The sequence below is a fragment of the Tribolium castaneum genome, chromosome 5 (genome assembly GCF_031307605.1).
Source record: "Tribolium castaneum strain GA2 chromosome 5, icTriCast1.1, whole genome shotgun sequence".
Classification (NCBI taxonomy): Eukaryota; Metazoa; Arthropoda; class Insecta; order Coleoptera; family Tenebrionidae; genus Tribolium; species Tribolium castaneum.
Window position 1 is genome coordinate 2,650,335 of NC_087398.1, and position 12,975 is coordinate 2,663,309.

The 12,975-nt window shown below is 37.2% G+C and overlaps 2 protein-coding genes across 4 annotated transcripts; both read left to right on the forward strand.

Annotated features, from left to right (window-relative positions):
* The first annotated feature begins 37 nt into the window (after positions 1–37).
* Elys (elys) lies at positions 38–8,134 on the forward strand. Of its 3 annotated transcripts, none has more exons than XM_008196092.3 (22): positions 38–179; positions 231–523; positions 572–716; positions 764–910; positions 959–1,197; positions 1,245–1,394; positions 1,445–1,709; positions 1,761–1,943; positions 1,990–2,180; positions 2,226–2,406; positions 2,455–2,598; positions 2,649–2,829; positions 2,876–2,983; positions 3,033–3,300; positions 3,347–3,623; positions 3,672–4,510; positions 4,561–4,918; positions 4,974–6,050; positions 6,101–7,021; positions 7,065–7,190; positions 7,236–7,847; positions 7,914–8,134. In XM_008196092.3, the coding sequence occupies exons 1-22, from the start codon at positions 89–91 to the stop codon at positions 8,057–8,059; spliced, it is 6,942 nt and encodes a 2,313-aa protein (XP_008194314.2). In that variant the 5' UTR covers positions 38–88; the 3' UTR covers positions 8,060–8,134. The 3 variants fall into 3 exon arrangements, with proteins under 3 accessions (XP_008194314.2, XP_008194315.2, XP_015835952.2); XM_008196093.3 differs by having other exon boundaries at positions 7,920–8,134; XM_015980466.2 differs by having other exon boundaries at positions 4,564–4,918.
* A 1,308-nt stretch (positions 8,135–9,442) lies between these two features.
* LOC103313227 (gustatory receptor for sugar taste 64a) lies at positions 9,443–12,919 on the forward strand. The gene is made up of 16 exons (XM_008195977.3): positions 9,443–9,693; positions 9,740–9,925; positions 9,976–10,121; positions 10,173–10,298; positions 10,348–10,502; positions 10,557–10,725; positions 10,771–10,860; positions 10,910–10,967; positions 11,351–11,617; positions 11,667–11,852; positions 11,897–12,042; positions 12,085–12,210; positions 12,258–12,412; positions 12,464–12,632; positions 12,674–12,763; positions 12,809–12,919. The coding sequence occupies exons 1-16, from the start codon at positions 9,465–9,467 to the stop codon at positions 12,872–12,874; spliced, it is 2,364 nt and encodes a 787-aa protein (XP_008194199.3). The 5' UTR covers positions 9,443–9,464; the 3' UTR covers positions 12,875–12,919.
* Positions 12,920–12,975: the final 56 nt, after the last annotated feature.

Below are 12,975 nucleotides of genomic sequence, written 5' to 3' on the forward strand. Positions count from 1 at the left end.
AAACAACTAAATCCATGTGAAGCTGTGTCCGTTAGTTTAAATGTGATTTCGGGAAAGTTTTTTACCACCGCTAACCTCACTTTTGGAAATGTCTCTTTCTGTTAAAAAAATTATTAATTTACCCGAAGCGGCGATCAAATTCCTTGAACCCGATGAAACCGAGGAGGGACTACCATACGGTACGTTTTTCCCGCATTTGGTCTTAAAATTCGCCCCAATTAAATTTTTAGAATGCAAGACCATTGGGGGTGTCTTGCGTGGTAATGATTATGTGTGGTTATCAAACGGGCCCCACTTAACGGCCATAAATACTAAAATGGGTTGTCAGGTTGGGGCCTGGTCTTTCGGCTGGGTCCTTAAGGATTCAAACACCAAAGTTGTGTGTGTTGATGTTATCCAGAGACCCAACGGAAGGCTCCCTTTTCTGGCAGTGGGAATCGACTGCGACTTGAGCGGGGGCATGATCTGTATTTTTGATTTTGCCACTTCCAAAATTATTAGGGCGATACACGTTACAGATAAGGTTTGTTTCATTCCAATAAGGGAAAAAAATAATAAAATTAACTCCCAGATTACTTGTCTTCACGTAATTGATCCTGGTCACGACGTTTTTACTTTACCAAGTCCGTTGCGAAATTTCGATGGTATTATTGCTGTGGGCACAGCAGGTGGTGATGTATTTTTAGTCGATATTTGTAGACAAATTTGTGATGAAGGTAGTGCGACAATTTTGTAGATAATTCATTTGATTAAAAAATTCCAGGGTTGACTTTAAGCGGAGTCGATAAAATCAGAGATGAGTTAAATCCTTGTCAGTTAAGCCACATTACGTCCAAAGACATTTGCAAAATAGAATTTCACAAAGAATTTGCGATCAGGAACAGCCAACATCTCGCCATACATTTAAATTGTATGGTGTAACACAATGTGATACTTTTCCTAAATTTGGTGGTTTTAGTTGTGTTTGAGAACGTAACAAAGCATTTCACTTTGAAGGGCCCAAAGGGCGACGATCGCATTCACGTTAGTAAAGACGAGGTTGCAGTTAGCGCCCTTTATTACTGCCCTCAGCTTGGTTCGTTACTGGTGGGTTACAACTTTGGGGCCTTTCAGTTGTACAATTTGATGAATTTGGAGTTGATTTACACTTCACCCGTGTGTGACGAACACATACCTATCTCACACTTTGCTATTCAGGTTTGTAGTCGTTATAAAAAAATAAAAAAATACAAAACTCACTTAAGGAACCTGCTGACGACCCGAGGCCTGTGTGTTACATTTGGGCCGTTTACAGCACTGATGAGCAATTTCCATCGTGCTTACCTCTGGCCGTAATGTACGCATTTTCCTACCATAGCAAAGAATACCATGAAGGTTACGGTTTCCTGTACCAAGTAATTTTCCCCGGCCCAAGTCGGTCTAGTTTGTATTTTAAAATTTCCAGGATTTTAGTTCAGCAGGCGTCCATTTCCAAATGGAACTGGGTGTTCCCGAGGGCCACAAACGATCAAAACAACGTGGTGGTCGTTGTTTAAAAGTCAATTCAATAGCCCGAGGTCTTGTGAATCGGGAAGGCCCCCAACATGACTCAAACGAAGACAGCCTCACTTTGTGTGTGTTTGTGTGGGATGTTTGGTACAGTAGCAAGGAAAGCGACACGTTTGTGGCCGTTTTCGATTTGAATCAGTGGTATAAGGAACAAATGCCCAGTTAGTAGGACCTCAAATTCAGTAAAAATAAAATAATTATTACGATTCTAGGCGTCTTAAATTCGCAATATTCGTCCACCTACATGTTGCATATTTATTTAAACGAGCTAATTAACAACGCCACTCACAGAAATGAACCAATTGTTGACGTGCATATTGATACAAAGTCGATACAACAATTTACACGGCCTCAGAAACTCGAAGAATACTTCCACCCGAATTCTCTCTCATTTAGTAATAATTCCTGTGGGTTTGAGTCAATTTTGATGATGAATTTCAGGATTGAGTTGCTTGCGGGAAACCGACGTAATTTCACTCTACAATTGTGGGGTCCAGAAAGCCCTATTGGCTCAAATTGAGTCGTCTGGACCGGCGTGTGTCATAGAACCGGCTGAAATTTACCAGGAGCTAGTCGGTTTAGGACTTGTCCCCTTATTTATTGATTTACCGGTTAATACGCCCGTTTCCACTGTAAGTTTTCGGCCGTTTGTATGTTTCCTTATCAGTTGGTTGTAGAACCAACAACGTGAGGTAATACTGAGTACGGCGCTGGAAAACCGCATGGTGGGTTGGTTGTGTAAATGTGCCTCAGAGTGGGCCAATGGGAGTTTTCTCTCGACTGGGTGCTCGCTCGATTTGTTGATTAATTGGGCGTTTCAAAGGGCCACTGTTCTCAAAACCAACGCGGACAAATTTTGTAAGAATTCTTACTGTGTTGGAAAACTAAATTATTGAGTTTTTGTAGGTGTGCCTCTGTTTGATTTTTCCGGAACTCGACTTGACAAAAACACGAACATCTTACTCAACACTTGCGTAAGGCAATTGAAAAGTCTGTGCTCGATTTATGCGTTTATTATCGATCATTTTTCGGCGTTTATTCCACATTTGGGTAAGAAACCGATTAATTTTTATCAACTAATTGCACAATAAATCATGCAGAGGTAGTAGAGCAGCGTAAGTCACTTGAGGCCGTTTCAACATACTTTGAGGTACTTCAGTGGTTTTTTAATGTTGGTTTACTCCCCGAGTGTCCTATAACGGCTTATCCGCGGTCTGATGATTTTGAACGCATTAGTGCCCCTTATCCGGCCGAAATGTTAACAGAGTTTTACAATCATAGGTTTGTCACCTTTGAATTTTTTCAAAATATTAATTATTTGTACCAGGAGGGGATTATTGAAAATTCTAAACGAAGAAAATTTCGCATCATCGGACAGTGTTCTCTTTATTGATAATTTAATAGAGCGCGAATGTGGCGGAAAGTCATTAGAAGAGTACGTTTTTTGCATGTTTGGAATTATTCAATGATAATTCAATTTCTAGGCAGTGGCGTAACGATGGGGGCAATGGGTTATACCCACCCCCTTCACTACAAGCGCTTTTACGAACTTATCTGATCGATAACGTCGATCTTTCCTACAAACATTCAGTCATAATTTACGTTTTTCTCGATTTAGCCATGACTCTAGATCAGGACAGGTACAAGCATGTGATCACTTATTTAATTAAATTTCCTGCAGTTTTCAAAGTGACCCCAAGTCGGATTAAGATTATTCAAGCTTTGTGGCAATTGGATCACAGCGATTTTAATGTAATTGATATTTTTGGGGGGGAACCAATTTAATAGTGTTTTCTAGACTGCGATGGGTCTCTTACTAGATCCACTCGTTTCATCACAAGACTTGGACGACTGGCACCATAAAATTGTTTTGAGGGCTTTAATGCTCCAAAAGCAGCACAATTTTGCGTTATTGTATATGCAAATCAGAAAACCCGTTCCAACAGACGAGGAGGATATTTTAACAGCGATTAGTTTGTACGTGGCTAATAATATGCTAGACGAGGCTTTTTACTTCGAAAAACAATACACAAATCAACTGGGAGGCAAAAAACTTCTGTTACACCTTTTAAACGGTAATTTTTATTCTTTTCCCTTGATTTGTTTTCACAATTTGTTTAAAGAGTGCAAAAAGAACAACAAACTGCGACCATTAATTTATCGTTCCTTCAATTCCTGTGATGAAGACGTTTTCCTCAAATACTTGCGTAATCTTAAGGACCCAACAGCTGATGATCTTCACGTGTACTATCACATTTTGCGATCACGCTTTCTTGAAGCTTTTGAGAGTCACAATCGCACTGTTCCTAAGCAAATCGAAACGCAAGGATTATTCGGACAAGAGAACGCAACTGCGCGTGATAAACTCGTCTACAGTTTCAAAAAAATGTTGCCTGATGTTACGCGCAATTTACTTGATTTTTGTCACAGAGAGAAAAACAAAACGTGGCAGCAGGTGTCAAGACCGACACCGATGTCCGTTTTTGTCCTAAATTTAAACGAAAATGTTAAATATAAATCAACTTTGATTGGTGCAGCTTTAGAGAAAGCTAGACAAACGTTTAATGAATCCTTGAGCGATAAAATAGGGTTTAGGACTGAGGAAACTCCGTTTTTGCGAACACCCACGGCTGAGGTGTCGTCCAGGAGGTCGTCAGTTGTTGTAGTTAATCCGAAAATTGAAAGTGTTCAGAAATCGAGTGATATTTGTACGCCACCGTCATCCAAGCGCTTGAAATTGTCCCCAAGAGTTAGTGCTTCACTTCCGAGTTCAATTCCAACGAAACTTGAAACACCGTTAGTTAAACGTAAAACACCGAGAGTTCGTGAGGAGGCAGTGGAGCGGTTTAACGCCACCACCCCTCACAGTATTTTGAAGGTTAAAACTCCGTCTAAACAATTTGAAGACAGTTTCAAGGAGTTTGAAAAACTGGAATACACTCCTGTTAGTTCAGTTACAAAGGTTTGTATCAGCCAAATTATTGGTTGAGTTTAACTGTTGTTTGTTTTTAGAAGAAAGGGTTAGGACTTTCTCCGCGTAAATCAATCAGCAAACACACACCGGTTGTTAGATTTGAGGGTTTCTTGAGTTCAGATTCCAGCACTTTGAATAATAGTTCCGTGACTGAAAAAGAATCTACGTCCCCAGCTGTTAATGCGTCTCTAGATACTAAAAACTCTTCCTCTAAAAATACGTCAACAGAAGATGAAGTTTTCTACTCACCTGAAGCTTCACTTGAAGAAAAACAAAGTGTTGAACTCGAAAATAAAGACGAAACTGTTGAAATTACAAAACTTGATTTAGAAGAAACGCCGGAAGAGAAACAAGCGAGTCCGGTTTACTCACCTAGAAGTCGGAGGAGTTATAAAGGTGTTTTTTTCTAACATTTGGTATTTTTTAGTAATTAAATTTGGCTGTTTTTTAGGTTCTATATCACCGGTTAGATCCAGTCCTAGATTACAACGCAGTATTGTTAAAGAAACGGTTGAAGAACCGCTCAATTCGAAGGAAGAAGATGCAGAAAAGGATGAATCAACTTCTTCACTCGAGCAAATAATAGCATCACCATTGCAAAAACTGCGACCTCGTAGGTCCTTATGTCGGAAAGTCCTCGAAACTAACGCACTTAATCGAGTTTTAAATTCGCCACTTGATTCACCCAAAAGCCGAAAATCGAAAGTGGCAACAACAAGTGAAGAAACTACTGAAAAAGTTGTTATTGAATCAACAATGAAGTTTGAAGATGGTGAAGAAATGCACAAAACGAGCTTCACTACGAAACATAACGTTACAAAAAGTTTGATTGAGTCTGACTTGGACTCTTCAGATTTTAGTTTTCAGTACGCGAATACCAAAGAGTGTTTATCGGATTCAATGTTGAATTATATCAACAATGCGAATAGATCGCATCTTGAAGATGGTGAAAAAATTACTGACAGTGGAAACAATCATGTTGAAGAAGAGAGCGTCAAAGAAGTTGAAGAAAAATCTAACGGAAATGAAGAAATTCCAGAGAGTGTCAGTGTGACTAATAGCAAAAGCTTTGCGCATTCAGTGCTAGACAGCACCACGGAAGAAGTTTCAGTGTCAAACGGTCCGCATTGCATCAACAGTAGTGAAGAAAATGCCGAATCGGAGGTGATGGAAGTTGACGATGAAGTTGAGATAATCGAAGAAAAGCCAGACGCTGAAAAAAGCGATGAACCCGTTTACACAACTTTGAAAAATACCACATTTGAGGAACCGAAAGAAACTGACAGGGAATTAATTTACGACGAAGGCAAAGAAGAAAAAGCTCAATCGTTTGAGAGAGAAACCGTAGATCCCGGAATGAACGTCTTCGAAATTTCGGAGGATCTCAGCTTAAATGATGGTTTTTTGGTGGAGCAAGAAGTGACTCTTGAAGAAAACGATCTGTGTTATGGGCAACAAAACACATTGGAGAATGTTTTGGAGGAGAATATGACGACTGAAACTTGCGTGACTTCGACTTCTTTGAACGGTAAGTTGTTAAATGTGTTGCGTTTTTTTGTATTTATTTTTGCAAATCAGCATTGGAAAAGAACATTTTGAACGAAAGTTTGGAGGAGGAAGAATCCAATGAAGAAAACAAGTCTCGTACACCCGAACAGAATAAAAGTAACGATGTTATCGAAATTGGAAGTTCAAGTGAAGAGGAAAAAAGTAAGGATGGTTCCAGTGCTTCGTCAAGTCCAGCGAGTAATGAAAGTAGTGAAGAAAAACTAGAAGTCTCGTACGAGAGAAATATTTATGATGCAGAGTATGATTCTTCCAATAGTTACGAACAACATAACAGCGAAATTAGCGAAAATAGTGATGATTACAAGTATGAAAATACCAGGCAAGGCTTTGGTTTGTTCAAAAGTGCATTTATTGAAGAAGAAGTGGATGAAACCGATGACAGTGAGAGTGACAAGGATAATGAAGAGCGAATTTATGAAAATGTAGAACGGGAAGAAGAAATTCAAACTGAGAAGGAAGCGAATCAGAGGAACAAAGAAGAAAGTACAAAAGAGAAGCTTGATACGGAAGAAACTGAGAAACAGAGAGACAAAGAAGAAAGTAAGGAAGATAATCTTGAAAAAGCTGCTGATGAAGAAAAAGAAATTGAACCGAGAGAAGAATGCCCAAGTGATAAGCGTACGGAAAATGATGAAACTGAGAAACAGGAGAGTCACACAGAAACGGTAGGAGAAAACTTGATTGAAGACAAAATTCCCAATGAAGAAGAATGTGGGAACATGTCCGCCGAAATGGAAGAACTGCATTATTCAACTCATACAGAAAGCGAAGATCAGCAAGAGATTCAAGATCTGAAAGAATCCACAAGAGAAGAAAATGTTCTAAACAAAACTGTACCACAAGACCCATTGGATCTTGAATTCTTGCCCACAGAAACTGAGATTTGCATCCTTGATAAAACAAACTTCGGACTGGTTTCATCAGACAAAGGTAAAAATTAATTGAATATTCAAATATTAATTAAAATTTTTAGAATCGAATATCAAGTTAGAAAGAACCGATCAGTTATCTGACACTCAACCCATTAAAAAACCACACAAGACACAAACCTCACCTGACATTTGCATCCTTGATAAAACACACCTAGAACCAGATAAAGGTGAGGATTTATTTTGAGTACTAAAATGCTGATTTCACGTTTTAGAAGAAATTTCAACTCCTAAAAAGGCCCGTTCTCGAAAAAATAAACTACAAACGACTGACCAGTTGTCTGAAACTCTTGATAGCACAACACAATCCGTTAGAAAGCTACGTTCTCGCACAATAAGTACCGAAGAATCTTCAAAACCTGTGGTTACGTTGCGAAAACGTAGCGCAAGTGTTGACGAAGTGAAATCTTCGGAAAAAGTCAGTGAAACAGGTGTGAGAAAAGGGAGAAGTCGGCGAGCGGCGTCTACGACGCCTTTGCCGAAGATTGAAGAAGAAGGCGGCAAAAAGAGTTTGCTTGAGGATTACTCGATGACGAGACGAGTAACTCGCCGCCAGATGGCTGTCTTGAAGGAGATTTGTGATGAAGGCGAAAAAAGCGGTATGAAGAGCATCGACCCGATTGTTTTACCTGAGGGTAAACCTGAGTCTGAGGAGCAAAATTACGAAACGTCACCGACGAGTTCTCGACGTTCGAGACGGCGAAGGTCGACTTCGCAAGCTTCGGATACGTCCCAAATATCAAGGAGTAAAACTCCGCCAGATGGGAATTTGGGTGAGGGAAGGGTGACCAGAAGTCGGGCCAAGTCAGTGTCGTCTGAAGATTCAAGTAAGTGTTTCTAATGAATTTTTATACACTTCATAATTGGCTTACAAAATATTATAAAAAAAATAGTTTTAGATTCATCTCAGCCAGGTAAGGTTAGTAAACGTAAAATATCTGCAAAAACCAGCTTAGCGGAAATAAAGGAAGAACCAGGCAAAGGAGAAAAATCAGTAGTTCCCAAAAAGCGAACACGGAAAAACAGTTCGCAAATATAATTTTGTATATTTATTATTTTTATTGCAAGTTATTATTGTTTAATCCAATAAAATGTTATTTCCTTTTTTTGTAAATTGTGTTTTATTTATCCCCTCAAATTAATTTCCCTTAATGGTTATCTAAACTACAATAAACTAACTACACATTAATTTGATCTCAAACAGTCACTATATTGAATTAAATTATAAAAAAATTAAACGAAGATATTTAATTTATGCCTAAAAATTTTTAGTTAGCTGAGTTTGTTTAGTAAAGTCCCGAAAAACGTTAATAAAAATCATGGCCACTGCGAATCCAGTGTTGATTTATTTAAAAAGTTTGTGTTAAAATATCTGCAAAACACGGTCAGTACCTGGGGCCTCGGTGGCCTAGTGGTATAAGCGCCACTTACGACGGGGGGAGGTCGCGGGTTCGAACCCGGATCAGGTGAAAAATTTTTTCTGAGAAAAAAAGTATAGAAAAGGTAAGTGAAACATGTAAACAAAAATAAGAGAATAAGAGAACACATAGACGTATAAAACGTAAAGCGAAGCATAAAACAGAGAAATAAGAAAATAATTCGACAAAAATGTAAAAGTACGTAAAGGCGCCAAAATTGTAAACGTACTTTTTGTTTTGAGAGAAAAAGAGATGAACGTAAAGGTAAAATATAACTTTAAACTTTAGTTGACTTATACGCCCGGTATCTTTTGATGGAATCTGGTGAAAAATTATAGAATTCAATTGAAAAAAGTGGAAAAAAATGCTTTCTCGAGCTAATTCGCCGACTTTTGAACTGAAAGTATTTGCGTGTTAGGTGAATTATTGCAATTATATAGTGTGTAATGATAATTTATTTAAAAAGTTTGTGTTAAAATATCTGCAAAACACGGTCAGTACCTGGGGCCTCAGTGGCCTAGTGGTATAAGCGCCACTTACGACGGGGGAGGTCGCGGGTTCGAACCCGGATCAGGTGTAAAAATTTTTCTGAGAAAAAAAGTGTAGAAAAGGTAAGTGAAACAACATGTAAACAAAAATAAGATATTGAGAGAACACATAGGCGTATAAAAGTAAAGCGGAGCATAAAACTGACAAAAATAAGAAAATAATGCGGCAATAATGTAGGGTAAAGGTAAAGGAAACATAATTTCAAACTTCAATCAAATCTATGAAATTTTTTTTCTGGCTCATTATTACTCGTGGACCGGCCTGTATTAATTGAATAAATATTGAAGATAATCATTGTATTTTCGTATGCACAAAGATAAATCAATCATTTCGTTCGTAATTTGGCCAAAATGATGAAGTGTTTATGCGCCCAACTAAAGCTCACCTATCAATTTAATTGCAAAATTATCTCACTCAATATCTCGAATCAAACGTTACTGATTTTTTTATCACAACGTGTTTCGCAAAATTAGTGCTATGACCACAACAACGCATTCTTCCTTGAGATTTATCCTAATTGCGGCCCAAATTTTCGGCATGTTTCCTGTTTCTGGCGTGGCAAAAAAGGACCCCACTTTTTTAAAATTCAAATGGACTTCGAAACGGACGATTTATTCCATAATCTTTGCGCTTGCTGCAGTGGTAAATACTATCATTTTTCTCGTACATAGGGTGAGTTTGGGACGGCTTAAGTTCGCAGACTGGGGTACGCTTGTATTTATTTGTAACTCGTCACTTATATTAAATTTCAGTTACACTCGTATTTTTCTCAGTGACTTTCCTCATAGTTGTTTTACTATTACAAATTGCAAAACACTGGCCTTCACTTATGAAGAAGTGGACACAGGTAGACGAGGCTATGTCCGGGTACGGCTTTCCTCCGAAATTGGAGAGGAAACTACGGATAATTTTTGCAATCACTGTGGTTGCCTCCTTAGGTAAAAAAAATATCCTGCTTCTTGTCTGCCTATCATTGATATTTTTGTAGTGGAACATGGATTATTTATCAGGGTTGAGTACATGTCTTGTCGGGGTAACAATTTATCAGAGGCACTGGATCGTTTTTTAATGTTTCACTACGACTACGTTTTCGCTCTTGTTCCTTATCACGTGGTTTTGGGCATTATTCTAGAGGTTAATTTCACATTTTCTGTATTCACAGCAAACTTTAACTATTTTTATAAGATTGTAAACATTTTTAGTACCATATCGTGGACGTTTATGGATCTTTTTATAATTTTGGTCAGTCTGAGCTTGTCTGCAAGGTTTAAACAGGTGGCAAAATACATTAAATTTCTCGTTGAACGAAATGTAGGGCCAAATAAATAATTAATTATAATATCTAACTTCAATATTTAAGGTATTGAATGAAAATTCTTGGCAAAGGGCACGACAAGATTACACTCGACTCACAAATTTATGTAAGGATTTGGACGAAGTTATGTCTAGTACAATTCTGTTATCATTTGGGAACAACATTTTCATTATCCTAGTGCATCTTTACAATTCTCTACAGTAAAAAAATGAAAGAGATAAAAATAAAGCGTTGTGTAAACGTACATATTTCAGGAAACCTCTAGAATTCGGTTATTTAGATGAAATTTATTATTTGTATTCTTTTATTTGTCTCTTGGTTCGTATCAGTGCTGTGGCTTTACATGCCGCTACGATAAATACCGAGAGTAAGAGACCGATTTATCTTTTGAGTACGATACCTCATCATCGTTATAACTTGGAGGTACTTTTTTTAATACTTTTTTCAAATTTAAGTCTTTAATTTTAGATTGACAGACTTTTGCTATACACTAAATATGAAACTGCGGCCCTAACAGGACACAAGTTATTCAGGATAACCAGGACGTTGATTTTAAAAGTAATGGTTTTGAGCGACATCCTTGAAATTAACCAGTAATTTTTTTCAGATAACTCTGGCAATTGTAATTTACGAATTTGTTTTGGTGGAATATTTAAAAGTGGAAAGTTACTAAAAATTACTTTACGCAACTGATTTTCTCAGAAAAGCCTTTATAAAAGTAAAACTTTCCAAACAATAAATTACAGTGTTGTAGGGACGCTAAAAAACAATAATGAATGGTTTCCTGTTTGTCGATACTGTACAAATATTTAATTAGCGTGGTTTCAGAGTAGTGTTTTCGTTCGAAAAAGGCAAATTAGATGAAATGTTTGATAATTTATTTTTCATGCTTTGGTAGTGATTTTGTAAACATATTTCTTGTATTTTGACTTAATACATGTTTTACTTCTGCGGGCTGTTTTATTTATATTTTCCGATTACATCCCACTGACCAAACACAATTTTCTCGCTTGATTAATCCGCATTAAAATCCAATCCTACCTATAAATAACCAATACATCATGGAATATTTGTCGGACTAATATGAAGGAAAACACCACTCAAAACTGCCTCTACTTCATGCTTGTTTTTGCCCAATGTTTCGGCATGTTACCAGTAACCGGAATAAGTGAAGAAAATTGCAAGAATTTAAAATTCAAATGGTCGTCCAAACGAACGTTTTATTCGCTCACTTTCGCGTTGGTTGCCACAGCAAATACGGTTTTTTTTCTCATAAAAATGATCCGCGGAAAGAGGAATGAATTCCAAGAGTGGGGTATAAATAATATTCTTCCATAAAAATTTCCCTAAAGTGTCAGTTTTAGTTGCATTATTATTCTTCTTCGTTACTGTAATAACAGTGGTGATCTTCCTAGATGTGGCCAAAAAGTGGCCGCAACTTATGAAAAAATGGACAGAGGTGGATACGGCCATGAATTCTTACGGCTTTCCGATTGGTTTAACAAAGAGATTAAAAACAACGACCTTACTAGTTATTTCAGCAGCGATTGGTAAAAATCAATTCGAAAAAAATAAATACGAGCAAATATTTCAGTGGAACATGGTTTATTTGTTGCCGTTGCTTCTGCACCATGTGAGGGCAAAAATTGGTCTGAATTATTTAATAACTACTTCAAAATGCGATTTGATTACGTATTTGACGTGATCCCGTACCACTTTTTCTGGGGCATAATGTTCCAGGTTTGCACTTTTTGTTTAAAAAAATTGACTATGTTTCAAAAGGTCTTAAATATTTTTAGCACCGTATCTTGGAATTTTATGGATTTGTTTATAATTTTAATCAGCTTGTGTCTATCTGAGAGATTTAAGCAAGTGGCGACCAGAACGAATCAATTAGCTGCCAAAGAAGTAAAACACAATTATCCTAATTTAAAACAAAATAACTATATTTCGAGGTGACCGATGAACGAATTTGGGAACAATTAAGAGAAGACTATACACGTCTTACGATTTTATCTCACACTGTGGACAAGACACTGGCTAACACTGTTGTCCTATCATTTGCAAACAATTTATTTGTCATTCTTGTCCAGTTATTTTACAGCTTACAGTAATTTTGGAAAAGTACAAATGGTAAAATATATTCTTTTTTTCGTTGTAGGGCGCCTCCACGTTTCGGAATTTTGAACAAACTCTATTATGTCTATTCTTTCGCTTTCCTGATTATTCGTATGGTTGCCGTTGCTTTAAATGCCGCCACAATTAATAACGAAAGTCTAAAACCTAAATATTGCTTAAATACTTTGCCCCATTTTCTCTGGAATGTTGAGGTGAGGCTAAACAATTTATTTTCGTTTTAAATTGTTTTTAGATTGATAGATTTATTTATCAAATTAAGTACAGTCCAGTGGTGCTTACAGGTCACAAATTGTTCAAAATAACCAACGCTTTGGTTCTACAGGTATTTGTACTTCAACCAGTTTAAATTTAAAGTTTAATTTTTTAGATAACCGTGGCCATCGTAACATATGAATTGATTATGATACAGTACGTAAGAGTAAAATGGTCTTGAATAAAAGAATTATTGTTAAATATTGTGTACACCCTTGTAATAATAATAAATAAGTCACAAACAACTTAATTTCCCCAACATTTTTACGCGGTACAAAAATG

What these genes read in the sequence shown, in the direction of transcription:
- LOC103313227 (XM_008195977.3), top strand. Translation starts at nt 9,465, where the DNA reads ATGACCACAACAACGCATTCTTCCTTGAGATTTATCCTAATTGCGGCC. An exon ending in GCTTAAGTTCGCAGACTGGG is followed by an intron (nt 9,694 to 9,739) that starts GTACGCTTGTAT and finishes ATTAAATTTCAG; the next exon opens with TTACACTCGTATTTTTCTCA. An exon ending in CACTGTGGTTGCCTCCTTAG is followed by an intron (nt 9,926 to 9,975) that starts GTAAAAAAAATA and finishes ATATTTTTGTAG; the next exon opens with TGGAACATGGATTATTTATC.
- Elys (XM_008196092.3), top strand. Translation starts at nt 89, where the DNA reads ATGTCTCTTTCTGTTAAAAAAATTATTAATTTACCCGAAGCGGCGATC. An exon ending in CGAGGAGGGACTACCATACG is followed by an intron (nt 180 to 230) that starts GTACGTTTTTCC and finishes TTAAATTTTTAG; the next exon opens with AATGCAAGACCATTGGGGGT. An exon ending in GTTACGGTTTCCTGTACCAA is followed by an intron (nt 1,395 to 1,444) that starts GTAATTTTCCCC and finishes TAAAATTTCCAG; the next exon opens with GATTTTAGTTCAGCAGGCGT.